This window comes from Halichoerus grypus, chromosome 8, assembly GCF_964656455.1.
Source record: "Halichoerus grypus chromosome 8, mHalGry1.hap1.1, whole genome shotgun sequence".
Lineage (NCBI taxonomy): Eukaryota > Metazoa > Chordata > Mammalia > Carnivora > Phocidae > Halichoerus > Halichoerus grypus.
Window position 1 is genome coordinate 141898403 of NC_135719.1, and position 27588 is coordinate 141925990.

A 27588-nucleotide genomic window follows, 5' to 3' on the forward strand; every position below is an offset into this window, starting at 1 on the left:
AGAGTTTTGGCAGCTCTTCAAGTGTTTGAACCTAGCTATTACTCAATATCTAGTCCAAAGCAACAGAAAGGAATTGCATGTGTCAGGTTGCCCAGGGCATGGGGTGGGCTTTCTGGGGTTCCTTCCTTTCAAATATGAGAAGTGGTGTCCACAGGACCAATAGGCAGGGAGGATGGGATGGGGAGGTGCGGAGGGCCACAGGGGGTGGGCTGGGACAGAGGATTGTGGGTGCAGGTGGTCTGACAGAGAAGGGATATGGGACGGGCCAGGACAGGGCATGTGGTGGGGTGGGCCTTACAGTGTGGCACCTTCCTGGCTGGCCCCTCACCCTGGCCTCACCACACTGGGTCTTATCTACGCTCAGCCATCAGATGATTTTCCCAGTCACACTTGGTCCACATCCACATCTGCTCGCTGCATATAGCTACTCCGCCCCGTCTACAGGGCAACATCCACACCACTTATCTAGCATCCAAAGCCTCCAACCTTTTACCTCCAAATACCTCTCCAGCATTACCTTCCACTGTGATCCTATGTGAACCTTCTATTACTGCAAAACTGGGTTTTTCTCTCTCTTTTTTATCACAACATACCTTTTCCTTTCTTTCCTCACTGGCCCTTGCCCACAGAGGGTCTCCTCCACTCTCCCCGAGACCATCTTACTCTTTTATCTTTTATTTAAGACCTACCTGGTTTTTAGGATCCAACTCAAGTATGACTTCCTTAGGGTGTGTATGAGTATTTCTTCCAAGGGCACCTTTTGGGATGACTCCTTCCTAGACACACACCACCCACAGCCACCCTCTAGGTCTTGGCACTAACTTCATTGTGGGGATGGGTATTTCCACATGCATGATACATACATGCAGAGAAGTTGGCATCCTATTGTGTTTCCCCATTAGATTTGGACAGATGGATGCCTCCTTGAGACTGGTGGGGCACACTTGTAGGGGTAGAGACTCCAACTCTAAAGATGCCCTATTGCAACTGAATATTGCCCCCAAATTCATCCCACTGACCAAGTTAGTGCCCACCTGGCCATGTGGACCCTCCCACTTTCTTTGATCTTGGGTTGCCCTTGGCCATTTGACCTCCCATGCTATCTTGGCCCATTATCACACCCCCTTCTTTTCCTAGAGCATGATTTGGAGCCCCTGCCCTGGTCCCAATCTCCTCTGAAGGTGATCTAGTCCCTGATATCTGGGCCATGACATTTCAGGATGGCCTCACTTCACTCTACTGCTGAGGTTAGTCAGGATGAAGGGAGAAAGCTGCTTATTCCTCCCGATGTCCCTTGTGCCTTTTCCTGGGACCCTCAGGAAAGATCCGCAGTGGTGGACATCTCCTGGGAGGCCACAACATGAGGCTGTTCCTGTTTTTGACTTTTTAATCACAGTTGATCCTGGGTTCAATGAGATTGTAGAGCTGAGGACTCAAAGCTGCTCTGTGCGTTGACCTTCCCTTGTAAACATTGCGCCTCAATGTTCACACAACCCAAGGTCAACTTTATTAGGATCTTTGCACACTGATTAATTGATCCTCACAGCAGCCCGTGGTGCAGGCTGGTGCTGGCCTTCCTGATTGTTCTGGGGGATGGGGAGATAAGCCGTCACCTGGCCTCCCACCACGGTCACCCTGCAGCCGGGTTGACGACTTTGCCCAGGAAGAGCAAGCTCTGAGTGGTCACCTCCCACAGGAGCACCAGGAAAGGCCTGTTGAAACGGGCCTGTGGGGCCGACGTTGTGTTCAGAGCCCGGGGCTGGGAGAGGAGGCCGGAGGCAACCCCTGCCCTGGTTCCCCACACATTCATGTCCATGGCCGCCTTGTGTGACACCTAGAAGGGGAGACGGGGATAGCGACAGCGTCAGCTCAGGGCGCTCTCAGGGGACAGATCCCACCTGTGTGGTTCTAGGGAGCTGCAGACAGGGTCACCCCCTCAGGCCTCACGGGAGGCAACCCCCCAGCCTTCATTGCTTCTGCTTCTTCCCTGCGTTTCCTCCCCCTCCCCACCACATCTGGAGGATGGCCTTGACAGTGCTGTTTGCTCCGAGGGGGAACACAGATGAGCCTGAGCAGCGCTGTGCAGGAACCAGGCTGCAAACTCCCAACGGCAAGTTTGAGGAGGGCGCCTGAAACACCTGGGCCCTGGGACCGCAAGCTGAGCACCCGTCTCTGTTCTGAGCTGCACGTACATCTCTAAGCCTTGCTGGCCTCTTCTTGAAATGACCTGCTCAGCCTAAATCAACGGTTTTTAACATGAGTTCAGGGAACTGGGTTGTCTGATGTGCCAAACCCTCTACCAGTTTCTGTGAGAATTCCTTTTTTTATTTTAAATTTAATTGTTTAATTTAAATTCAATTAATTAACAGAGTGTATTATTAGTTCCAGCGGTAGAGTTCAGTGATTCATCCGTTGCATGCAACACCGGGGCTCATTCCATCACGTGCCCTCCTTAATGCCCGTCACCCAGTTACCCCAGCCCCCCACCCCCCTCCAGAATTCCTTTTTTTTAAACTCTCATCTTCACACACCTTTTTAGGAAGAAAGGATTCTGAGGCTTTAAAAAAGAGTTGAAACATTTTTGGCCTTGACAATCCTTTTCCTTTCTAAAAAGTTCTATGAAGATATACACCTAGCATTTAAGGGCACTGCAAAAGGAATTCTTTAAAAGGCTAAGTTATTTCTTTTCCTTCTTGTTCACCCTCTCCACCATGGGCGTGCACACACAAGCATGTGCACACACGCACTCACGTTCACACACAGGACCACGTCCCTATTTCCCTTGGTTCACATTCCTAATCTCAGCTGGCCTTTCCCAAGCAAAAGATAGAAAACTGTCCTTATGTAATTCTTAGCAAAGGGGCGCCTGGGTGGCGCGGTAGGTTGCGCAACCGACTCTTGGTTTCGGCTCGGGTTGTGATCTCAGGGTCATGAGATCAAGCCCTGCGGAGCCCTACGGGGGGCTCGATCCCCAGTCGGCTTGGGATTCTCTCTCCATCTCTCTCTGCCCTGCCCCTTCCCCCTGTGCTCTCTCTCTTGTCTCTCTAAAATCAATCTTTTTTTTTTTAAAGATTTTATTATTTGACAGAGAGAGACACAGCAAGAGAGGGAACACAAGCAGGGGGAGTGGGAGAGGGAGAAGCAGGCTTCCTGCTGAGCTGGGAACCCAATGCGGGGCTCAATCCCAGGACCCTGGGACCATAACCTGAGCCGAAGGCAGACGCTTAATGACTGAGCCACCCAGGCGCCCCTAAAATCAATCAATCTTAAAAAAAAAAAGAAATTCATAACAAAGCTCCAAACAATAATCAATGACTCTAATATAAAATTACATTGTTATTCCCAGCTATTAACTCTCTTTTCCTAGTAGAGAGTCGTGGATCCCCACCCATGCCCCGTGACTCGCAATGCCTCCTCAAGAAGAGAACAGAGATGGCCATCTTGACTATGGGCTGTAGCCAGGGGCACATGAGTGGCCTTGGCATAGGCCACAGTGAAGAGAAATGTGAAGAGCCATCACACAGTTTCTCTTGCTTTTTTTCCCACTGCTATGTGAATGACATGTCCTAAATAGGGGCTTCTCCTTTCACCTGCATCCTGGAAGGGAGAAGCAATGTGAGGTAGATCAGTAGCCCCGTGGTCGTGACACACTTCTGACATGGAACATAAACAGGAAATAAGCCTGTTCAGGCTCTGAGATTCAGGGGATGCTTGTCTCTGTAGCAAGGCTGATGGATATATTTTTTTGTCCATGCCCCACTACTCTCTATAACAAAGACAGAGTTTCACTGCCTGCCCTGGGGGAAATATAAGGAATGGTGACAAAGCTAATCCCATACCGCAGAAATTTTGGCTCCATGGATGACCCCGAATGCATGTCTATTTTATTCAGGACTCAGTGTCCCTGCTCTGAGGAATACAGAGGAGAGGTGGGAAGGGAGCTGCCCATGAAAAGAAGCCTTATAGATTGTGATCAAGACCCAGAATGGGAAAAAGAAAGGGAAACTTGACTTTCAAATGCACACTTCAAAGGAGAAAAGACCCTCCCCTCCATCCACTTTCACCACCTTACCAGGGAGATGGTTTTGTTGAGCTGCTCAGTGATTCCCGATAAGTCAGCTTCTAAGTTGAAGATGTTGGTGAGACCCATGTGGGGAAGTATTTCTTCAAGGTTATATGTCCCAGAAATGGAAAACCTTGGCAGATGTAAATCCAACAGGCTGCAGAGACAATCAGCCAGAGAGGTGGTGCTATCTGGTTAAATGGGCTGCTCCCACCCCGTCTGTGGGCAGCCCGAGCTTTGGGAAGCAGAAGTGTTTCCCAGAGGGAAGGGAACCAGTCCTACCACAACACTCCCTGCTGTACCGGAACATTCCAGAACCCTGGAACCCCCTTCTCTTTAGACCTTACAGACCTCTTGTGACCTCTTCAGCCCTCCTCTGTCTGGATCTGAGAAGACTCTTGGCATGGCCATGTGTCTTCATCTCCCGCACATTTATGGAGGACTTCCTCCATGCCAGACATCGGGCAAGGGATTTTACGAGGCGTAACTGATCAGATCCAAGGAGTAACCATGCAAGGGAAATATTGCCCTCATTTTTCCACCTCCACGTCCAATTCATCGGCAGGTTCTGCTGGCTCCCCTTCTGAACTGTATCCTAAATCCATCTGCTGGCAACTCCCTACTACAAGCCACTGTCTGCTCTTACTGTCTGGGCTTTGGGCCATTGTGAGGATCTGATGAGAGATGGCGTGTGTAGAGTGTGGGCCACTCTTTGTCCTGAGACTGGCCTTTGCCATCGGATCACCGCATTGCCTGCAGTAAATTCACAAGTTCTTTTTGACACTGAGCAAATCTGTCCTTTTCTTCTTGGGATTGTTCTTCTTGATTATTGTTTCTCAGTTGTCAGGGCAGGGGCCCTGCAACCCTGGCTAGTAATAACCCACTTGGAAACTTCTGTCTCTAATGAATTCAGATTAGAGAGCCTAAATCAGCTTAGAGATTCATTGCCAGTTAACTTCTGGGACAATGTGAGCGTCCAGATGTCTAATCGAAGGGAGAGGCTATTGGAAATCAGGGGTCAAACACTGAAGAGGACAGAAAGGATGTGGAGAACAGAAAACAAGACTATCTTGGCCCACTTTATAAATTTTCCACAGGCAGCCCTTGGGGGCAGGCCCAAACCATGGAGTGATCGGAGTGGAGTCTAGCACACGGCAGGTGTTCAACCCACGTCATGAAGAATGGACAGTTACCGGGGAGCACGACTCCCCTGGGCAAGTGAACCTTCCTCACAGCTCAACAGAGGGAGGCCTGGCAGTCTGAAGTTTTTCATATCTGAAAGCCCATTAACATGCTGCTGTGATATTATAACTCTCTGGCATGAGAAACAGTAACAGGAGACATCTGAGATTTCGAAAACTAACTTGGGTTGGTTTTGCTTTTTGAAGGTCAAAATGAGAGGTCAAAATAGACCTTCCTGGGGCATCTGGGTGGCTCAGTTGGTTAAGTGTCTGTCCAACTCTTGATCTCAGCTCAGGTCGTGATCTCAGGGTCCTGAGTTCAAGCCCTGCATTGGGCTCTACACTGTGCATGGAGCCTACTGAAAAAACAAAACACAAAAACCAAAAACCAAAAAACCCCAGATCTTCTTGAGGGAAAATCTATTGGTCTAGAAGATTCTATGGTACTTCCTCCTGTGCTAGGGGAAGGGGAAGGGACAGGCTCACCCCAAAGGAGCTTGAGAATATGGCGTTGGAATCCGAAACTGACTACAGCCATGTAGGTTCATAAACAACAGGAATAGTGTCCTATCCTGACCTCTGTCCTTGACTTATATCTCTTTTATTTGGTACTTGAATCTCTGCCCAAGCACAAATACATTTTACTATCCCTCAGTGTGGTTGGGGAGCTGAGGGAAGGATCCTGTGGGCATGAGGGCGACTGGTGTCTACCAACTGCTCGTGGGTTCAAGATGAAAGATGACCATCAAGAGGTTTGGTCTATACCCCTCCCTCCAAATCGGAGTGGGTTCTGTGACTGCTCTCACCAAAAGCATATGGTGGAAGAGACATTTTGGAGCTCAGATCTTAAAAGAGCAAGAACTTTCACTTCCTGCATTTTGGAACACTCCTTCCTGGAGCCCTGAGCTGCCATATAACAACATCAACTATGCTGAGCTGCTGTTCAGGAGCTCAACCTAGTGTCACGGAGATGCTGCCGAGAGAGCGAGACACCTGCTCAGCCCTTATCTGAGCACCTGGCTAGCCCAGGCACCAGATATCCAGTAGAAGAGACCTCCATGCTCCAGGCCCGGTCAGCATCTGACTCCAATGCAGGAAAGCCCCATGGGAGAACCACAAGGCTGAGCCCAGTCTACCCACTGGATGGAGAGAGATAATAGATATTTTTTTTCAAGCCATTCCATTTTGGGGTGGTTTATTATGCAGCAAGAGGTAATTAGAACTCAGGGCCAGATTTCATATCAGAACTCTCATGAAACAAGATAGATCCCATGAGGGAGTTCGCTAGAAAATGGGGTCTAGGCATACCAGAAAAGGCTGAAACTATTGTAAGAAAAACCACAAACTGAAAAGTGAGATAAAAAGGGGTAAAAGTTGAGATCCCATAAAACTAGCACTTTGATTTTTACAGTACTTTTCTTGGTATTTAATTTCCTTAAGAAATGTTTTAATTAGGGGCGCCTGGGTGGCTCAGTTGGTTAAGCAACTGCCTTCGGCTCAGGTCATGATCCTGGAGTCCCGGGATCGAGTCCCGCATCGGGCTCCCTGCTCGGCAGGGAGTCTGCTTCTCCCTCTGACCCTCCTCCCTCTCATGCTCTCTGTCTCTCATTCTCTATCAAATAAATAATAAAAAAAATAAAATCTTAAAAAAAAAAAAAGAAATGTTTTAATTAAAATAGGGGCACTTTCTTCAAAGAAGCCCTATCAAAAAGACTGCTAGCCATCAATAATTGAGCAATATTAACCAAACATTGGGTGGGGCAGGGGACGCTCTCTGACAGCAAGGCGGAGATAAAGTAATTGGCCTAGGTTTATCTCTCTTCGACTTCAGGGAATGGCAAATTGAAGATTTGCCTATCTAGGGCTTTAAGTCCTTCTTCAGGGCCAAGTTAATAAAAGACCAAGAAACTCCTAATTAAATTGGATATGGACTATTTTGTCAACAAGGCTACACATTTTGGCTTTGTTGTATTTCTGCTTTCCTTGTCAACATCTCAGAGTCCACATTCCCTAGCACTGTGGGGGCCAACTCAAGTTTACAGTTCTGACAAAAATCACCCTGCTTCCAGTTTATCCAAATCCTTTGCCTCTCACTTTTACTTATTAAGCATCATACTACCCAGGAGGTACACTAGCAAATTGTGCAACTGAATAAAATGTACACTTTTTGTTTAGATTCTTGCAACTGTAACGTATGTGGTATAGTATTACTTCTTCTACATTTTGGTCAAACAAAGTTTTACATAAACTAAAAAAAAAAAAAGAGGGGCTCTTTTAAGAAATATGTGGGAGTCATAATTATTCTTAATAATTGTCCTTAATCTGATTTTTTTTTTTTTTTTGGTTATACTTCACTACCTTCTGGTAGTAAATTATTCTGGGAAAAGGGAGAAATAAGAGGAAAAAAGGTTGACCAGAAAAACACTCAGGAAAGGATAAGAATGATTAACCCCGGGTGAGCACTTACCATGACCAATCTCAAAACTTTCTATGTGCCAACCTGATCAATCCTCCAGCTAACCCAATGTGGCAGTGATTATGGCCTCATTTTACCTACATAGTTAAAGGGCAGAATGATGAGCCAAACCCAGGGGTTGGGCTTTTGCAGTTGGCATTGATCAAAGCCTCGCCTAGGTTCTTGAACCACATCTGCTGGAGTCCTTCTGCTCTGACACTTACCTGGGCTGAAGCCACTGATCCCATTTTTTCAGGGTCTCTGGCTGCAGGGCTGCCTCTACCTGCTCCATTTTCCCTGGGTCAGGTAGGATCAGCAGAGCCTGTGCGTTTCCGCTGTATTCTATCTGGAGGACAGTGCAAGCCATTTCCTGGTCATAGAAGAACCTGTGCATTTCCTTTTGGTGCATCATGGGGATGCAGAGGGGGGTCCTCTCATCCACAAAGAAGCTCTCTTGCTTCAGGGTCTGGTAGCGATTGAAAGGATGCTTCCACTTGGCTTAGGACACAAAAATCCATAAAACTGTGAGAACATACTCAAGGTAAGAAAACTATCTTATTCATAGATTTTCCCAAGATGCTAGCAAAGTCCCTGATATGTAGTCAGTCTTGATGTATGTTTTTGAATAAATTAATGAATACCGTTCCTATACATCTCAAACATGAGACCTAAGTTTAACTTGAAACTTCATTCATGCAGCAAACATTCAAAACATACTTGATCCCTCGTTCTCTTCAACAAGGTGTCTGAGTGGTTTGGTGGTGGTGGCCTTGTGGCAGATGCAGAGATGCAGATCTTTGTGAAGACCCTGATAGGCAAGACCATCACCCTCGAGTCAAGCCCACGGACACCACTGAGAAAGTCAAAGCCAAAATCCAAGACAAGGAGGACATCCTGCCTCACCAGCAGTGTCTAGTTTTTGCTGGAGGATGGCCTTACTCTCTCAGACTACAATATCCAGGAAGAGTCCAGCCTGCACTTGGTATTTCACCTGCGGGGTGGTCTCAAGGAACCTTCCCTCTGCCAGCTTGCCCAGAAGTACAATTGCAGCTAGACGATCTGCCACAAGTGTTATGCTCTCCTGCACATCCACGCTGTCAACTGTCCCAAGAAGAATTATGGCCACACCAACAACCTGTGCCCCAAGAAGAAAGTCAGAGAAGGCCACTCCACCAGCTCTTCCTTTGTCCACAGGGCGGCCTCCTGCCTAAGCCCCAAGGCCCTGGGGCCTCAATATAAGTTTCCCTTTCATCGATTGGAAAAATAAAATAAAATAAACAAATAAAACATACTTGACACTGTGCCAGACTCTGGAGAATTAAAAATGATTAAGACTTAGGTCCATGAGACTTCTGATCAGTATCATAGACTTAGTTAAAGCAGAAAAAACTGTTTTTTTTCTGCATAAACACCCAGATAAGTTGGACAAAATAATGGATAAATAAATAAATAAATAGCTGAGTTCAAAAACAAGAATCAAACCTTACAGATACTAAGCAGGAATGCATATCTCTGATTTAGAACCAAAGTCATCTGGCTCGTTATCAGAATCAGATACAGCCCCAGGGGTGGTGTTTAATGTCTTCTCAGGCGAAATAAATGAAACCCAGGCCCACACTTGGAACTGATCTCTCTGCAAATAGTCAAAAGCTATGAAAAGCAATCCCTTCCCCGTCTAGGAAGCCTGGATTAAAAAACTCTGCCCAGCAGCTCAGGGATGAGTTAGGACAGGTCACTACATTTCCAGGTGGGGGTGGAGGGGAAGAGTCACTTGCTCTGGGTTCTTTGTTTTTATTACTCATTCAGTGTAGGAACTCCCCAACCTAAGTCTATGTTCTCATTAACCATTCAGTGCAGGGACTCTTCAACCTAGAAATTAAAATGGAACTAGTGAAACCAATAGGACTATACCAGAGGCAAATGTGAAATTGTCTCCTAGAGGCCCTTCCACAACAGGCCATCAGAAACTCATGAAAAGATAATTTCCCCTGAAAATGAGCCCAAAGATAAAAATTTCAATCCTTTATTGAAAGAGAATCAGTTGGGGCAGCAAAACCAAGAATTCAAAGTTCAAGATCTCCAGATAGTAGAATAATCTGAAAAACATTTTTTTTTTAGTGTGTTAAAAAAAAAAGGAAGGAATAAAATTCATAAGAATGGGTCATTATGACAAAATGATAGGTAGATTTGAGAAAAATAGGATGTCAAAGTGAAAATATAGTCAGTGAAATTGAAAACTCAGTGGATGGGCGAAACACTAGATACTAATTCTTTTGAAAGAATTAGTAAAAGGGAAGTTTGAGCTGAAGAAATCAGCCAGATGGCAGCACAGAGAGACAAAGAGATGTTTTCCAGGGGGCAGGAGATATAAAAGATGAGCCTGGAGCTTCTTGTAGTGCCAGAAAGTAAGGAAGTGCTCTAAAAGAAAAAAAAAATCAGCAATGATGGGGTCATGTCAAGGGACCCAGGAACCAATGGAAGGATCTTCTCATGATCAATGTTGGAAAATTTTAAGCCACAAAGCTAAGTAGCAGTGGATTCAACCTCAAATATAAAATAAATATCCTTGAGTCTATAATGATGTAAGTCAGTGATTGAATAAATAAATGCAAGAGAAAAGAAAAATCTCCCATGCAGAAGAATTCCAAATAATTTAGGTAGATCCTCCTTTCTCATGGAGATGAAGCATAACACCCCACTCCCTGAGTGTGGGATGTACCTAGTGACTTCCTTCAATGGGGAAAGGGTAACTTTGCAACAGAGAAATCTGACAAGCATGCCCTCAGCCAGATGGTCAAAGTCAACATCAACGGTGATAAGTCACGCTGATAGTATGCATCCTTGACTTGATGTGATAAGAAAGAATGGCACTTCCTCTCTGTGGCCCTCCTCCACATGGCCCATCACCCCAGTCTTAATCGTGAGAAACAAACAGGCAAATCAACCTCAACTGAGAGACATGCTACAGAGTATCTAGCTGATACTCTTCAAAATCAGCAAGGTCATTGAGAGCAATGAAAGTCTGAGAAGCTGTCACAGCCCAGAGGAGCCCACACTGACATGGTGACTAAATGTAATGTGGATCCTGGAATAGACAAAAACACTAGGTAAAAACAAAGGACATCTGAATGGACCTGAGTTTAAAAAAATGGAAGAATTCATTTTCCTAGTGTCATGATAGAGATATAAGCTACTAAATCAGGAAATAACACGAGTAGAAGATATGAGCCTCGCAAGTATGACATGTTCAATGCCACAGTCAAAATAAGCTAATAAGTTGTTTATACAAATTAAGATATGGGGCGCCTGGGTGGCTCAGTTGGTTAAGTGTCCGAGTCTTGGTTTCAGCTCAGGTCATGGTCTCATGGTTGTGAGACTGAGCCCTGCGTCAGGCTCTGCACTCAGGGGGGAGCCTGCTTGAGATTCTCTCCCTCTTCCCCCCTGCACCTCCCCCTCCACTCTCTCTCTCTCTCTCAAATAAATAAACCTTTAAGAAAAAAAAGGATCTGGTGAGGATACTAACACATAAGTACAAGATCATCTGTACAGTACCATACCATTCTCATAAAATTTAGAACAAATACACTGTATCAGATGGGATTATGGATACTTAATATGCTCATGGAGGGAGCACACAGGCAAAGGGATGCACACCACTCCTAGGATAGTGGTTGCCTCTGGAGAGGGATAGAAGGAGGGAAATGGGACCAGGGAAGGCTTAAAAAAGGAACTGACCTCTCCCTGCAATATAGTATTCTTTAAAAAAATAAAAATCTGAAGCAAATGGTAAAATGTTAATATTTGTTTGTTCCTGGTTGGGGAGAATATGGTTGTTTTATATCACTCTCTGTATATTTTTCTTTGTTCAAAATAGATGCTAATATAAAAAGTAAGATTTTTCTAAAAAGGGGGTTATACCTAAAAGAGTGTGATTGAATGCCTAACAGAAAAAAAAATCAGAATAAAAACCGAATGGAAGAAACATGGCAAGAGAAAACAAATATTGATAAATCGAGTAGTCCTACAGGAAGGTTATGTAAATATATGGAGGTAACTACCCAAAGGGACAGCTGCAAGACTTGAAGACAGGTGGCTTTCAGGGGCAGGACTGCAGATGGTGGAGGCGGCAGTATTTTTGCCCAAGCCAGTCCTCACCTTTGAAGAAGATGTAATTCAAGAGAACCATGAGCGTGTCTTGCGTGAACTCCTGGAGGCAGTCCGTCACCTGCCCGTACGTCTGCTTTCTCACGTACTCGTTAATCTGCCTCCTGGTCATGGCAGAATCCGAGAAGTTGGCAGAAAAAGCAAAAGCTCCATACAGCTCCCTGATAGTGTCCAAAAAATGCTGCTGAGGTTTTAGTTGCTTGTCCAGGAACAAGGAGTTGCCCACTTTCAGTTCAAGTTTGGGGCTGGGCAGGTCAAGGGTGTGGATGAGGCTCTGGAAACCCCGGTGGATGTCAGCTTCTGGGGTCTCTGTGAGGTTGAAGCCGAGGCCCTCCAGGATCTGAGTTGGGGTGTCAGCCTGGGCCCCAAGAGAGAGCAGGGCCAGGGAGGTAGAGATGCTCACGGGGGAAAAGAAGATGTTTCCTGAGGTATCCGTGGCCAGCTGCTTGTACAAACGCAAGGCAAAGTTGGTGACGGTGGGTGTGATTTTGTGGTAGGCGGGGGCTGGCGCGGAGAGCTGATCTCGGGGGGCTTGAGGGACCCCCAGACTCTTATCTCTGTGGGCAGGAAAGGGCTGACAGTGGACAGAGGGCAGGATCCCTGCTCCCAGCAGCCACAGCCAGGCTGGACCCATCCCCTGAAAACAAGATGTTGAACATGTCATCCTACTTCATAAGTAACCTCAGCACTCCCCATTGCTCACACAGTGAGCCTCACATCCAAACTGTACCCCACACAGGGGTCATGAGGGGCTCTGCAGAGGGTGAGCCTACAGACTGAGCCATAGCCCTAAATCTGCTTGACATATTGATCATCTGTCTATGAGGTTTTGTTGAGAAAAGGACTCTGGGCTCTAAAAACAAACTTCCATTGTTTATTCTCCCTTCCTCCCTCTCCCCTCCCTTCCCTCCTCCCTCCCTCTCTTCCTTCTTTCTTTCCTTCCTTCCTTCCTTCCTTCCTTCCTTCCTTCCTTCCTTCCTTCCCTCCTTTTTCTTTTTTCTTTCTTCTTTCCAGGCATTATTTGAATCATTCATTAACTTTCAGGGACTGGGGGTGGCTACGGAGCAGATGCTCAGGACACGGTGACAGTGAGTGAGGCTGGGCCTTGCTAGCACCCAGGTGTGGCCATTCACGTCACTCTTGCCAATTGGAGGGCAGAGGATGGCGTGTGCAGCCCCTGGGTCAGATCCTCCAAGAAAGGGGAGTGCCCTCTCCTCTTCTGATTTTTCATTAGGTGGAGTGTTGAGGTGATGATGAGTCATGGGGTCTGGTGGATGGGGGCCACCCCTGAGGGGTGGATGGAGCCTGGGAGGAGGGATCAGCTCTGTTTCCATCAAACTTGTCATCTCGAGCACCCCTTGTCACAGGCAGCCACTGAAACCTGTATCTTAATTGATGAAGAGGTTCAGGGAAGACATCTGTCAAGGGTTCAACTGTGCGCCCCCCAAATTCATATGTTGAAGCTCGAATCCCCAGTATCTCTGAAAGTTTGTTTGGAAATGGGGCGGTTAGGTATAATTGGTTAAGACAAAGTCATTAGAAGAGCCAAGATGTCCATCAACAGATGAATGGATAAAGAAGATGTGGTATATATACAATGGAATATTATGCAGCCATCAAAAGGAATAAGATCTTGCCATTTGCAACGACGTGGATGGAACTGGAGGGTATTATGCTGAGCGAAATAAGTCAAACAGAGAAAGACATGTATCATATGACCTCACTGATATGAGGAATTCTTAATCTTAGGAAACAAACTGAGGGTTGCTGGAGTGGGGGGTGGGGTGGGAGGGATGGGGTGACTGGGTGATGGACACTGGGGAGGGTATCTGTTCTGGTAAGCGCTGTGAATTGTGCAAGACTGTTGAATCTCAGATCTGTACCTCTGAAACAAATAATGCAATATATGTTAAGAAAGAAAAAAAGAAGAAGAAGAATGTAGCAGGAGGGGAAGAATGAAGGGGGGGAATCGGAGGGGGAGAAGAACCATGAGAGACGATGGACTCTGAAAAACAAACTGAGGGTTCTAGAGGGGAGGGGGGTGGGAGGATGGGTTAGCCTGGTGATGGGTATTGAGGAGGGCACGTTCTGCATGGAGCACTGGGTGTTATGCACAAACAATGAATCATGGAACACTATATCTAAAACTAATGATGTAATGTATGGGGATTAACATAACAATAAAAAAATAAAATAAAATAAAATAAAATAAAATAAAATAAAATGATAGTGTTTCTAAGGAAAAAAAAAAAAAAAAGACAAAGTCATTAGATGGGACCTAACCTAGTAAGACCGGTGTCCTTCTAAAAAGGGGACATTCGGGCACAGACAAGCACACAGGGAGAATGCACTGTGAAGACAAAGGCAGAGATCGAGGTGATGCTTCTAGAACCAAGGATGCCAGAGATCGCCAGCAACCCCGGCAGCTCGGGGAGAGGTCTAGAGCGGGTTGTCCCTCCCAGCCTCAGAAGGAATCAGCCCTGCCACCGGCACCTGGATCTCCGACTTCCGGCCCCCACGACTGCGGGACAATCCATTTCTGTCTTTGAAGCCCCCCAGGTTGTGGTGCTTTGTTGGGGCAGCCCTAGGAAATGAATCTTATCTCTCTAGTACTTTAGGTCACGAAATGTGCCAGCGAAGCCTTCTACCTCTAGGGGGTCAACATGGTGCAGGAGCAGGGGACTCCTTCCTCAGGGCAGGGAGGGAGCTCCAGCTCGAGGTGAAACTGCAGTGTAGACGTGGCTTATCTCTGCTCCCTCTGCCCCCGGTCTAGTGCCCCTGTCCCTTTCAGGGTCTCCACACACACACCTCCGCACGTCCTCATAGAGCATGCACTATCACATGGCCACCCGGACTCCCCCACACCTTGATGTCCCCAGTAAGGAGAGTGCCGTCCCTTGTCCCCTTCAGAACTGACCCTTCCACCGCTGACCACCCGATCCTTGCCGTTTGTCTGTCTTGATAACGTTTGTGTCTTAATTGCCACACTTTGCCCAAAGCAATGACCTCTGGGTCAATTACAGACACCATGGTGGTGCGGGAGAGATCACATTTTGTAGATGGTTTACAGCACCCGGGGCCCTAAAAGCCCCACAGGCCAGTTGTTGGGAGGGACGAATACAGCCTGCTTATCAGTTATGTGGAAACAGTTTGCTGAGCAAAGTACTGTGGGCCATTTCCCAAGGCCGCGTCCTTCCTCCTTCCCTCCCCCAGAGCTCTGGTGGGCTCCCCTCACGACAGGTTCCATTCACGTTGGGAAGCAGAACAATTTAAAAATCGGCCTGCCCCTGGGGAAATTCAGAAATACAGCTGTAATAAAACTGGTTCTGGTTTATTCTTTTTATCCCATTGACCTCACCATGTTTGCCCTTCTGCACCCTAATGATTCCCAGACTTGCAGAAGGCTTATTTCCCAAAGATGATGGAAAGTCAGAGGGCTTGGGTTTGAATTAGACTTCACAGTATCTCACTGTGGGGTCTGCGCAAAGGCAACTCTCTGACCCGCAGTGTCCCCATTTGCAAAATACAAAGGATAATGCCTACCCTCCGGGGTGGGGGGCACTTAAGGATTATAAGGCATATGGTGTGGAAAGCACCTGACATGTAGGAAGCACGCAATGTGAATTTCCACCCCTTTCTATAGAGGTCGGGTGTAATTACACCCAATTTCTTTCTTTCTTTCTTTTCTAGAAAGATCCCAGATGAAAATTAAGAACTCCATTAATTAATGATAATATTCCCATATATTGTTTATTTTGTGCGGGGATATTAGATCCGTTGTATCACAGGCTCCCAGCCAGATGTGTTCTCAAATGCAAGGGGATGGAATTTGGGATCAGCTCAGAGACTGGAGCAGGGGCTGCTCTTGGAGTTTGGTGGGAGAGAGACAGCTCTGGAAATGCCAGAGCAGTCACATGCAGTGAAGAATGGTCTTGTACAAATGCCAGGGGTGCCTTTGTTGAGAGATAGTTGATTCATGTCACTTAATGGAATCCCTATGAGAACCTAACACACAGGGATTAGTACCCTTGCTGTGCCGACAGAGAAACTGGACTCAGGATCAAGATGAGCACCTGTTAAGTGGCGGGAGCATGATTCAGATTCTAGACAAGGGCTCTTGAAGTGTGAGCCTTTTGCTACAACCGTGTCTCAAGTAAATTTGCTACGGCAATGTTGTCATTTGCTTTGGGTTGTATTATCCCGTTTTCTTGTCTAACCACCAGGAGTCCTGGGAGTTCCTCTCTCAGCATTTTTGATGGCCAAGTTTTCCATAAAAGGTTGTTTAAAACCTGAAGTTCCCACTTAAAGCCTTAGAAGCAGTATATCGTGGCATTTTTCCTTTGGGGGACTCAGTTCTCCCATCCTTGCTGCCAAAGCCAGAGAGAGAGAGAGAGGGAGGGAGAAAGAGAGAGAGAGAGGGAGGAAGAGAGAGAGAGAGGGAGAAAGAGAGAGAGAAGGAGGGAGAGAGAGAGAGGAGCACCCCACACACCCTCACGCCTGCACTTCAGGCACAAGCACGGTACTCACAGCAAGCTCCCTGGGCTGGGGGCCCCGGGTCTTCAGCACTGCGTGGCCTCCTACCCACAGGAAATGGTGTTTGAAGATCAGGGCGGCCCAGTCAATATTTGCCAGGTCAATTCCTGGAACTGGACAAAAGCAATGTGCAGCCACCAGGAAGGGACCTTTTTTATTTGGAAGGATCTGTCCTGCCTGCCCGTCCTACAACCAGAGCGGATTGTGATTCTGGGCCCCACTCCATTTGAGGATGTTCCGGTACCGGTGACAACGACAGAGGTCGCAATGTGGCTGCTGCTGACCCGTCAGTGATGTTTCCTGTGATCTGGACAGTGCTCTTTCCAGATCACCCTAGTGACAAGACCAGGAGATGCTGACCCCACCCGTCGTGATCATCATTTCATAACACACGTGGACCGAACTGCCTTGCTGTTCACCGGGAATGCACACAGTGACGTGTGTCGATTATTTCTCAGTAAACGGGACAGAGAAAGAATGTGAGGAGTCACAGTCATCCACACCTACAGACGGGACACTGAGGCTCTGTGAGGTTAAATTACCTGCTCGCGAAGTGGGTGGCGAGGCTCCAATGTTTTACTGATTCTTGTCATTCCCATATTTTACTGATACTTTAAATAAATATTGTCCACGTACAGAAAAAGAAAATGACTGAAGGAAATTAGAACCGACTCTGGGAGTCTCACATTTTGGATTCTGTGCTAGACCCTCGCACAAGACGCTCCCCTGAGAGATGAGCAACAAGGTAGTCTGTTCTAGAAAATGCGGAGGAAGTGGTGTCCACAGCATAAGCAGATGGAGGAAGGCCTGGAGATCCCCACTTGTGCGTGTTTCATGTCCAAGCAGATCCACGGCAAAAGCAGAGAGGGTGCGCTGAGGGCCTCGTGTCCCATGGAGTAGATGGTGTCCAATGGAGGACAGCCAGAGCGTAGCGTCCCTCATGCTGAAGGGCACTCATGGATACTGTTCAGTCCTAATGCCCAGTATGTTGAAGGGTGAGCATGGAGGATGGTGGGAGCCTGGTGTCCCACATGCTAAAGGAGAGTGAGCAGTGATCCATGAAAGTGCTGTAGGCTGAGCAAAGCCCGGCTGCCCAAGTGTCCCGAGGAGCTGTGCGACCCTAAACCTCAGTGCCCCAGCGTGTGGTGCCTTAGTGGGGGAGGCCAAGATAGGCTTTATCCTGACTCTGGCAATGAGCTGGTGTGATTCCAAGGTGGAGTCCCAGCCTTTCCTACATACACACACACCTCCCATTCTGTGCATGACCATCCTCCTGGCTCTTCAAACCTCGTCCATGTTCCCTCTTATCCCATGGGGGCAATAATAACTTTCTCATAAGGGGTCTGGACACAGAAGTTGCTGCCAAAATATTTGGGGGTCTCTGCCTTCGTAGGTACCCTCCTATTTCCCCTTGGAGCTGGGTGGACACACAGAGGCCCACTGAGGTGTTTGTGGGTGCTCCTCTCTGTGGTGGGACCCTGCCTCTGCCCACCCAGCTTCCTGCCCAGGGCTGCCTGGCGGAGTTACACTTGTTGTGTAGATGAGCCGACAGGCTCTGACTACCAGCTGGGCAGGAAGCGAGGCCAATAAGACAGCCCCCCCCCCGAAGAGACCCTCACATCCTGCTCACGCCTCTCAGAATTGCTTCCCTGCATATATCCATCCTTTTTCAGGACAGACGGTACACCTGCCAAGTGTCCCCAGCAGGCCCCCCACCTCTCCTTATCCTGCCCTGTTCCCAGGACAGAAGACCAGCAATGACCCGCCCCAACTCCATTCTCAGCCCACATGTCTCAGACTCAGCTTCTGTTGATTCAATAGCAGTGAATTTTATTCACTTTATTCAGGAGCTGCTGAGTTCCAGCTCCGCAGAGCCCGGCCCCATCTCTACTCAGCTATGGGGTTGAAGACTTTGCCCATGAGGATTGCTCGTTGAGTCATCCAATCCTCCACAAACAGGAAGAAGGGTCTGTTGAATTTCACGACCAAGGGGGCTGCTGCGTGTGTACGCCAGGGGATGGCGTTGCTCGAGTCCATGTCCTCGGGGGTGTCCATCTTGCCTTCCTCACTCACCTCCATTGTGGCTTCATGTATCGCCTGGGGAGAAACAGGTCTTGTCTCAGCTCTGGGCATGGTCGGGGGGAACGCTGGCTCCCATTCCTGGAGAATCACCTGAGGCTCTCAGCTGTCGGACCCAGATGCCTCAGGACAGGGTCCACACTAACTACCGAGCTCCATCTCCCCCAGTGCAGGCAGAAAGTTCAAGGAGTTTAGGTGTTTAAATGAGAGGAAAGGGGACTAGAACTCAGAGCAAACCTGAGTGGTCTGAAGGCTTAGGAAAAGATCCTATAGAATCACTGAGGGTGGGCCTCTCAAATGCTTTCAAGAAGGATGTGGTGGTAGAGAGAAAGGGAGGGAGGGAAGGGGCTGGTTTTTCCTGTCTCCATCCCAGCACGGAAATTTTTCCGTCCATGTGGAAGAGCTTGTCCCCGCTCTGATCTGCAGGAAGCTGTGCCAGGCCCCTGGGGACCGGGCTCTTGTGCGGTGAGGGGCACGGCATCCCTGAGCCCCAGCCCGGCCCTCCCGCACTCAGTGTGTGCTCATCCAGGGGATTCTGTGAGTAGGGAAACCTGTGACCCCAGAAAAACTGCATCCCAGCCGGGGCCCGGCCCTGGGAACTCCATCCGGTGTCCTCTGTGAGTGACAGCTCGCTCCTCCCTCAGTTAGAGAACAGACACTGTCTCCTCCCCAAGGTCTTTGGGAGAATCAGGTGAGAGAACCCTGAAAAATTGCTTTGTAATCTATCAAGTGCTGCACCGTGATGAGGGATTATGATCACTAGGCTCGTCCTGGGCAGTGTGTTACGGGGTGGCCACCAAGCAGCCAGCCGGTCTATGGCCTTGGTGGAGTAATTAGAGGCAGCCCCTTGTGCCCACAAATGCTCCATGGCAGGCATCTGGATGTCTTGCAGGCATCTCCAGTCGGCAGAGCAGTCCCTGCTTGCTCATCCACACCCCCCGCGGCCCCTCCGTCTTTCCTATCTGGGGCTGGCTCCAGCGTGGGCCAGGCTCCAACTACAGAGCTGCCCTCTCTGACACTTCCTTCCCTGCACCCCAGCTCTGTCTTCAAAAGTCACACAGGGTCTCCTCACCACCGCTAACGCTCCCACCAACACCCCGTCAAACCGCGTTTATGCCTCATCTGGGTTATGGGCCATGCTTCCTGCACACCGCAGAGCGTCGCTTTCATAGAACACACGTCAGTTCGTGTCAGCCTCGGTGGTCTCCCATGTCCATCAGAACAACCCCCGGGCCTGTGCAGGACCTGCAGACCCATGTGGCCCACGCTGCCTCTTTTCTGACCTCACCGGCCACCTGTCTCGGTCTCATGCACCATGCTAACTGTGTGGGCCTCCTTGGGGTTCTTCGAGGATGTCAAGCCCACATCCCCCTCGGGATGCACTTGAACATGCATCCTCTCGATGTGCTCCCTTGCTCTTTTCTTTCCTTCTTCAGGCCTCTGCATGAAGGAAAACCCAGCCCGACAACTTTCCTGGCCAGCCCCCCCGCAAGCCAGCCCACTGCACCCCAGCATGCTGTTCGGTTTCTGCCTTTCCTGCCTTCAGAGAACGTATCACTGGCTGACGTGGGACATATCTATTCGTTGGTATGTCCCCTGTCTGACCCTATCAGGAGAATGGAACATCTATGATGGTAGGACTTTGGCTCGTTTACGACTTTATCCCCAGAGCCTCCAAAAGCGCTTGATGCAATTGCTTATGAATGCCTGAATGACCAAAGAATCTCAAAAGCCAATGGACCAGGGCAGATAATATTTATAACTATTTTTTTAATTGTTTTTCATTCAGAACTGTTGTGGATAAAACAGAAACTCTAGAAATTGCTCTACTCACCTCAAAAATAGCTGGGAAATCCTCCTCTGTGATGCCTGAGAAGTCTGCTGCTGTAGTAAACACATTGCTGATGCCCATTTTGGGAAGCACTTTTTTTAAGTCTATCTTGGAGGAGATCTTGAACTTGGGCATAATTAAGTGCACCCATCTGTTAGGAGTGAAAACCGCAAGGAAGCTGAACATGTCTCTCTCCCAGGTCCAGGGGAAGCACCTTGTTTTTGCTTTTAGGCCTCTTCCAAGGGAGAGTTAAGAAAGGATGAGGCATGGGTGCTGGTGTGGGGAGAGGTTAATGGTGCTGGAGCATCAGCGGCAGCTGTGCATTTCCAGACCACGCACGTGCCTAAAATACACCTTACTATTCAAGCTATGCCCCTCATAGTCTCCCCAACCAAGAGAAGATGAGGGTCAGGGCAGGGGATCCAGCCCTGAGTCCCTCCAACCCTCCAGCTATAAGCAGGGATTTAATTGAGTGGTGATCCAAAATACAGTGCAGGAGATCTAGTGCCTAGTGCCCTCCCCCTACCCAGCAGGTCATGTGGTTCACAACCCAATATATCTTCACCTGTGTTCATGTGATATTAAGCTTCTGAATGGGTCATAACCTACTCAGTTGGGGTCTTCTATTGGGGTACCCCCTGTCCCAACCATGACATTGTGTGAAGTACGGCTGTGGCAGATGACGGCCGACACGCTCCGCTGTGGTCCTCAACCACGGATATGCTACATGGGCAGTAGCTGGTGCTCCTACATGGCATGGGGTGAACACTATTTGGAGATTTTTTTCCCCAGTCTACACGTTTACTGCCTAAAGACTGCCCCTGCCCTCGCCAAGATCAGTGAGCCATTGGAAATCATGCTTTCATTATGTAATTTGCCCATATTTGATTGGACCGTGGTGGATACCATAACTAAGCTGGATCAATCCAATACTCCCTTCCAGGAACATGTCATTGGAACAGAAACATATTAGGTTCAGTATCAAGTGGAGCATTTGCTTGAGTGGAAGAGAGCCAAGTCTGTCCACAATGGACTCAGTTGGAAATTTACCTCTTAGGATCCTTCCCTGAGCATCATACCTAATTAAGATCCCCAATTAATACTCTACTTCTGAATCCTCTATTCTATCACCTACTCATTTTTTCCATAGTTTTACTGCAATTTGAATTTATACGTTTATTAGTTGACTTACTGCCTCTCCCACCGGACTGGAAATCTCACAATGACAGAGACGTGTTGGCTAGCCTTTGTATTCCCAGCACTGAGCAGTGTCTGGCACGGAATCGATGCTCAGGATATATGTGTTGGGTGAGTAAACCAGCTGGTTTGCTGAGTCAGAGAGGTGAGGAGCAAGGACAAATGACATCAGGGAGATGGAGTTCCCAATGATGTTGCGGTCCCCTATCCAATCCCTTGTGACACCAGGCTGCGTTTATCCTCTTAGGTGCATCTTTCTAATACATACCTTTCTTTACCCCCTTGAGCTTGTATGGAGTGGGTTTTTGATACATGTTACAAAAAGAACCATCATTTAGACAGTTGAAGGGGCATCCAGCTGATAATGGAAGCCAGGCTATCATTTTTCCTGCTTGGCTTCTTTCATTTTCCACAAATATGCTAGGAAATAAGCAAGTACTCAATTTCCCTGAAATAAGACTTTTGTACAGAGGAAGTGAGATCTGAGCAAAATTTCAATGTGAATCTAGAATGTCCCTCCAGAGTAGCATACCTCATGCCACTGGATTTCAGAAGTGTAGCTCTTTGAACAACCATCTCTTTTACAGTACAGTCGGGCTGTCCTACATCTGGGAGCACAAGGACTATGGACATGTTTCCAATGAAAGGAATTTTAACCATTGTAGCAAACAGCTTCTCCGATCGGCTATAAGTCATGTGTTCCTTCTTCCACATCATGTCCACCTGCACTGTGGTGCGCTCATCCACAAAGAAGTCCTCCTTGTGCATGAGGTTGGTATGAAAAGACATTTTCCAAATGCCTAGGAGAATCAGAAAGGAGAAACTCAAAGAGACCTGTTGGAGAAGGCATCAGCACCCACATGTCTGGGGACCCCAGAGGTGAGGGGCTTGAGAAGGGAGCAGCCTCCCTCCAGCGATACCTGGACCTCAGTGAACAGAATATTTAAAATCCCAGATGGGTGCAAAGGAAAAAAAGCAAACACACGAGTTTTGAAAATATTCACCATAGGATTTCTTTAAATCTATATTCTTCAAAAGATTTTTCCTAAAATACTGCCTGCCTCTGGAACTATAACACCAAGAAAGGATTATGTTGTCAAATAATCTGGGAAACAATGACCACAACACCCCTTCTTTGAAAATTCCCACCGCATTTTAGTGGATTAAGAGTTCCGATAGGCAACTGATGAATAACTGAGCTCTACAACTGAAACTATGTGTAAATTAGTTGAATTTAAATAAGATAAGATAATTTAAAAAAGAGTTCTGAGAAGTCTTATGACAAAGAAATCTGCTTAAAATTGTTTAACGTATTCAAGGAGGGAGAATTTTCATCAGAAGAACATACACTTGCGTGCACATGGGTGCACACTCACTCCTGCGCAGAATCCTCTTCTGCCATCAAGAGTTACTCCATTTTACTCCAAAATATCTTAAGTTTGGCCAACGATATGACTGAAAGGGTTGGGAACAGAAACACTTAAAAATGCTAGATAATTGGGGCGCCTGGGTGGCTTAGTCATTAAGCGTCTGCCTTCAGCTCAGGTCATGATCCCAGGGTCCTGGGATCGAGCCCCGCATCGGGCTCCCTGCTCAGTCTGGAGTCTGCTTCTCTCTCTCCCTCTGCTACTGTCTGTCTCTTTCTCTGTGAAATAAATAAATAAAATCTTTAAAACAAATGTTAGATAGCACAATGAAATAAAAGCAAATTAAAAGTTTTGATTCTACTGGCCTATGGGACATGGGATAGAATCACAAAAACTAGGTTTTTTTCTGACTGAGATTTTTCAGGAAACACAAGGGCAAAGGTTACCTAAACAGGAATTCATGCACTTGATAAACCTTACCTTTGAAGAAAACGTAATTTATAAGAAACAGGAAGGTATGAGGGTTCAGAGAGGTGATGAATCTCTTGGTTCCCTTGTGCATTTTTTCAGCCACAAAGTGGTTGATTTGCTTCTTGGTGTGTTTTACATCTCGAAAGTCAATCATCTGGGCCTTCACGTCATATATCCCCTCTATGTCCCACAGAAACAGGGTGTTGATCTTCCTGTTGCTATCGATAAAGAGCATGTCCCTGTGCTTCAGGTGCCCCTCCCTACTCAGCTGCTTCAGCATCTGGACGACACTCTGGAAGCCATGGTGCACGTCCCACACCTTCATGACTTTGAGGTCAAATCCAAGGCCCTCGAGGAGGTTAGTGAGTGTTGTGGATCTGGTCCCCAGGGAAAGCATGGTCAAGGAGGCAGAGATACTCAGAGGGGAGAAGATGATATTCTTTCTGGGATGCTCCATTAACAGGGTTTTGAACAATTTGTGGGCGAAATCCTTATTGCCAGCTTCTATCTTGTGGCGGACGGGTGAAATTTTCCATGATGAGACTGGGTAAATATTCCATTTGGATCTTTGTTTCATCTCACAGCAGATGCTATTAAGAAGGCCACAGAGGATGAGGACCAGAGAGAGAGCCAGGTGCATTTTCCTGTGGGACATTTCTGCAGCAATCCAGGGAGCTCTAATTGGAAGGAAGGAACATTCCATGGAACATGTTCTCGATGCTAAGGGGCTTGAGAAAAGGCCCATTATTACCTGGGAGCTGGGGGTTACTCTTAGTCCTTGATTGGAGGATGCTACCTAAGGCTAATGAGGAAAGGCTAAAGTGTTTTGGAATGTGACTTTAGGCAAATTAAAGATAAATGACCTGATGACAAGGGATCCAATTCTGCCTCTGGCCTGTGCTACAAGTGGGTCCTAATGCAAGTCACTTCTCCAGCCTGGTCCTAGCACCTCTTGTCACTATGACATTCTATGATTTTGAGCAGCACTCTACACTGGGAATTCTCTGTCTCTCTCTCTCTCTGTCTTTTCTTTTTTCTGCTCTTTCTTTTTTTTTTTAAATACAGGGCTCATAACAAAGTCCTGAAAAGTATGGAAAGGGAAGGCAAGGAGAGGGATAAAGCAGGGAGTGCAGATTGAAATGTTATAGAGATCTGGCCAGAAATACACACAGACAAGGCCAGCAAGCATCATGTAATAAGGACCACTGGGGACTGTGGCAAAGGGAGAGGCATGCCCAGGTCAGAGGCAGGCAGGTGCTACTCAGCCCAGCTATGTTCACTGTGTGGGAGTGCTGGGTCAGTGGTGCCCAGTTTTTTTTTTTTTTTTTTATGTTTCTGAAGAAGCTGGAAACCTAGATTTTTGCATGAAAAATTCAATCTTGTCAAAAGCACTTGCTAACACTATCTAGCTCAGATGGAGACCAGATCTGGCTTCAGGGCGGCCAGGTGTGATTTCTGAAAGGAAGCCCAAGTGGTGCTCAGGTGACTGGGTCATGAGCTGAATGGAGGGCCTGGCAAAGTTGTCTCAGGTGACCCTGGCCACCTCCTGTGGGCCCTCCCGGTCCTCACAGCTACTGCCCCATCCCATTGTTGGGGGGAAAACCTCTCTCTTCCCCTGGATGTGCCCCCCACGATTGACTGGGACTAGAAGTCAGGCCTGCAATCTGAAAAGTGCTCTAATGGTGGGATTTCTGGCACCCCCAATGGGAAGGGAAAAGATGTGAACTATGCCCTGAGTTTGTGTTCAGTTCAACCTCTTTAGGGCAGGGCCCTGTCTTCCTGCCTGGTTTTCCTACAGTTCCTGACACAGCTCTGGGCACAGGGTCCGCTCCTCTGCATGTGTCTGGTGATCCATCACCATGGCATCTCTTGTCATGGCTACCGAAATAGCATCTGCTGTGGATGAAGGTTTATGTCCCTCAAAATTCCTATGTTGAAGCCCTACTCCCACATGTAATGGTGTCTGAAGGGAGGGCCTATGGGAAGGAATTAGGGTCAGACAAGGTCATGAGGGTCCCTTATATATGGTCATAGGTTAGTGCCCATGTAGGAAGAGACACCAGAGCATTGGCTCTCCCCTGTCCTTGACCCTGTGCCTGTACCCACAAAGATGAGGTCACATGAGGACATTGCCAGAAGACCAGGGAGACGGCTCTCACCAGAACCCAACCGTGTTGGCACCCCGACCTCAGTCTTCCAGCTTCCAGAGCTGTGAGAAAATAAATGTCTGTTTTCTAAGCCCCCCAGTCTGTGGGATTTTGTTATGGCAGCCCAAGCTGACTAAAATAGCATCTCTCAGTTCCCAGTCTTGCCCCCCACTGACCCTTCCAGCCACTTTGCAGCCAAGGTGGGTTCCCCAAAGCATAATCGTCATTTCCTCTTCCTGGCTCCCCATGAGCTTCGAAGAGATGGAGTACAAATTCTTCAGGTGACAGAGAAGCTCTAAAGACCCTGGTTCCTGTCAACCAGACTCCTGGCCCTGAGCAGCCTGCCCCATGCCCTCATTGTCCCCTCCAGCACGCCCAGCCACCGCCCTGCCTCCCACTGCCCCACCCCTGTCATTCCCCCAGCAGCCCCCCTCCTTCCCTGCCCCCTCCATCTGCCTCGTCTGAGTGGGGGAAGGGGCAGTAAGGGGTGTAGGGCACTGTGGTTGAGGGGGGCATGAGGGGGAGGGGGCCATGGGGTGGGGAAATTAGCGTATGGAAGAGATTCCAGAAAATACACACACACACGCTTATCACACTGGATTTTCCATCATCTTCCCTAAGGCAAATACTACCTGAAACATGGCAAAAAGGAACAATGAAACACACACTCCATGGAACCAGTTCTGTCTCCTAGAGAAAGGTGACTTACCTTCCAGAGGAGCTGCGGTTGCCACGAGCTCTTTGTATCTGTCCATGCCTTATTTATACTGCCGCGGGGGTAGCGATGTGGATAAACCTGAGTTAATATTAACGACCGACAGATCATGTTCAAATACTGTCCAAAGCAAACAACAACTGAATCATTTATGTTATTTTTCTTTGCGCATCAGTCCCCAGTGAGACAATGAGCAAAGTAATGGTTACGGTGCCATTTGTGTTACTGGTCAGGAATTTGCTCAGGCAGGGTTTGGCAAACATCCACTTAACCCCTCCTGAGAGCCATGCTCTGGCTTAGTACTGGACTAACAAGATGCTTAAGGCCTGGCTCCCACTTGAAGAGAACCCCTGGCCCCAAGGAACTCTTGGTTTAGAAGGAGAAACACACATGTAAAAAGATTGTGGGGCCCATGTGACTAGTCAGGAAGAGTACACATTCTCAGGAAGGAGCTGTGCAAGGGAAGAGAAGGACCCAGGGAATGACCTGGGACCATCAGGAGAGGGTGGGTACCTTTCATCTAGGTCTTAAAAAGATAGGCAGGAGTCTACACATCCTCACGGAAGTCTGAAGAGGGAATTCTGGATGGTGGGGAAGAGAAGGACCCAGGGAATGACCTGGGACCATCAGGAGAGGGTGGGTACCTTTCATCTAGGTCTTAAAAAGATAGGCAGGAGTCTACACATCCTCACGGAAGTCTGAAGAGGGAATTCTGGATGGTAGGGTGGGATGGTGAAGATGCCTGGCACTTGTGAGAAGGGTCAAGACTATAGATGTAGGGTGATTCCAAATCTAGAAGGAATTTACTACTGGCATGATGGAGAGAAATCACTGACAAATCCTTTCCTTAGTAGCAACTAAGAAGCTAGACACAATTGTCAAAAACAACCATTTCTGTGCTCTAGTAATCTACCAAAGGCCTATGACAAACAGAGAAGCATTCATTCATGAGAAGTACTAAACTTTGGGGAAGCACAGAGTCTGTGACATTTTTGTCTGGGGCTGCTTCCTCCCAACCCGGCTCTGCTGGTGGGTGGTCGAACCAGAGCAGAGCCAACTCACCTGATTTGGAGTGTTGTCTGTTCAAGTGACAATCTCAGTGGCCAGCAGTATGTGTGTGCAGGGGGGCACACATTGTGTGTGGGGGGGGCAGTGGTTCCGCTAGTCTGTGGTTGTGTTTGGGGCAATAAATAAGCCAGTGGAGTAGCAGGAGATTAAACAGGGAGTCCCAAGAGGTGTGGCAGCTCCAGGGGGCCTGATGAGCCTTCTGCATATCCGAGGTGGAGGGGGGGCTCTGCATGTGTACAACAGAGACTGGAACAGGTGCAAGCTCCACACACCTCCCTGGTCCATGGAGAAGCAAGAGAGAAGACTGGAAAGACAAA

The 27588-nt window shown here is 47.9% G+C and overlaps 2 protein-coding genes and 1 pseudogene across 2 annotated transcripts; 1 reads left to right on the forward strand and 2 right to left on the reverse strand.

Annotated features, from left to right (window-relative positions):
* Positions 1 to 1378: 1378 nt before the first annotated feature.
* Positions 1379 to 16653, reverse strand: SERPINA11 (serpin family A member 11). Its single transcript, XM_036071865.2, has 5 exons — positions 16391 to 16653; positions 11855 to 12500; positions 7924 to 8197; positions 4073 to 4220; positions 1379 to 1834 (listed from the first exon to the last, which is right to left on the reverse strand). The coding sequence occupies exons 2-5, from the start codon at positions 12495 to 12497 to the stop codon at positions 1631 to 1633; spliced, it is 1269 nt and encodes a 422-aa protein (XP_035927758.1). The 5' UTR covers positions 12498 to 12500; positions 16391 to 16653; the 3' UTR covers positions 1379 to 1630.
* Positions 8487 to 10528, forward strand: LOC118522695 (ubiquitin-ribosomal protein eL40 fusion protein-like; annotated as a pseudogene).
* Positions 16654 to 18212: 1559 nt separating the features above from the next.
* LOC118522699 (uteroferrin-associated basic protein 2-like) lies at positions 18213 to 26272 on the reverse strand. Its single transcript, XM_036071909.2, has 5 exons — positions 26198 to 26272; positions 23351 to 24018; positions 22036 to 22303; positions 20310 to 20457; positions 18213 to 18493 (listed from the first exon to the last, which is right to left on the reverse strand). The coding sequence occupies exons 2-5, from the start codon at positions 23994 to 23996 to the stop codon at positions 18284 to 18286; spliced, it is 1272 nt and encodes a 423-aa protein (XP_035927802.1). The 5' UTR covers positions 23997 to 24018; positions 26198 to 26272; the 3' UTR covers positions 18213 to 18283.
* Positions 26273 to 27588: the final 1316 nt, after the last annotated feature.

What these genes read in the sequence shown, in the direction of transcription:
- SERPINA11 (XM_036071865.2), bottom strand. Translation starts at nt 12,497, where the DNA reads ATGGGTCCAGCCTGGCTGTGGCTGCTGGGAGCAGGGATCCTGCCCTCT. An exon ending in GAATTACATCTTCTTCAAAG is followed by an intron (nt 8,198 to 11,854) that starts GTGAGGACTGGC and finishes TTGTGTCCTAAG; the next exon opens with CCAAGTGGAAGCATCCTTTC. An exon ending in GATCAGTGGCTTCAGCCCAG is followed by an intron (nt 4,221 to 7,923) that starts GTAAGTGTCAGA and finishes TTGTCTCTGCAG; the next exon opens with CCTGTTGGATTTACATCTGC.
- LOC118522699 (XM_036071909.2), bottom strand. Translation starts at nt 23,996, where the DNA reads ATGTCCCACAGGAAAATGCACCTGGCTCTCTCTCTGGTCCTCATCCTC. An exon ending in AAATTACGTTTTCTTCAAAG is followed by an intron (nt 22,304 to 23,350) that starts GTAAGGTTTATC and finishes TGATTCTCCTAG; the next exon opens with GCATTTGGAAAATGTCTTTT. An exon ending in CTGAAATCCAGTGGCATGAG is followed by an intron (nt 20,458 to 22,035) that starts GTATGCTACTCT and finishes CACTCCTAACAG; the next exon opens with ATGGGTGCACTTAATTATGC.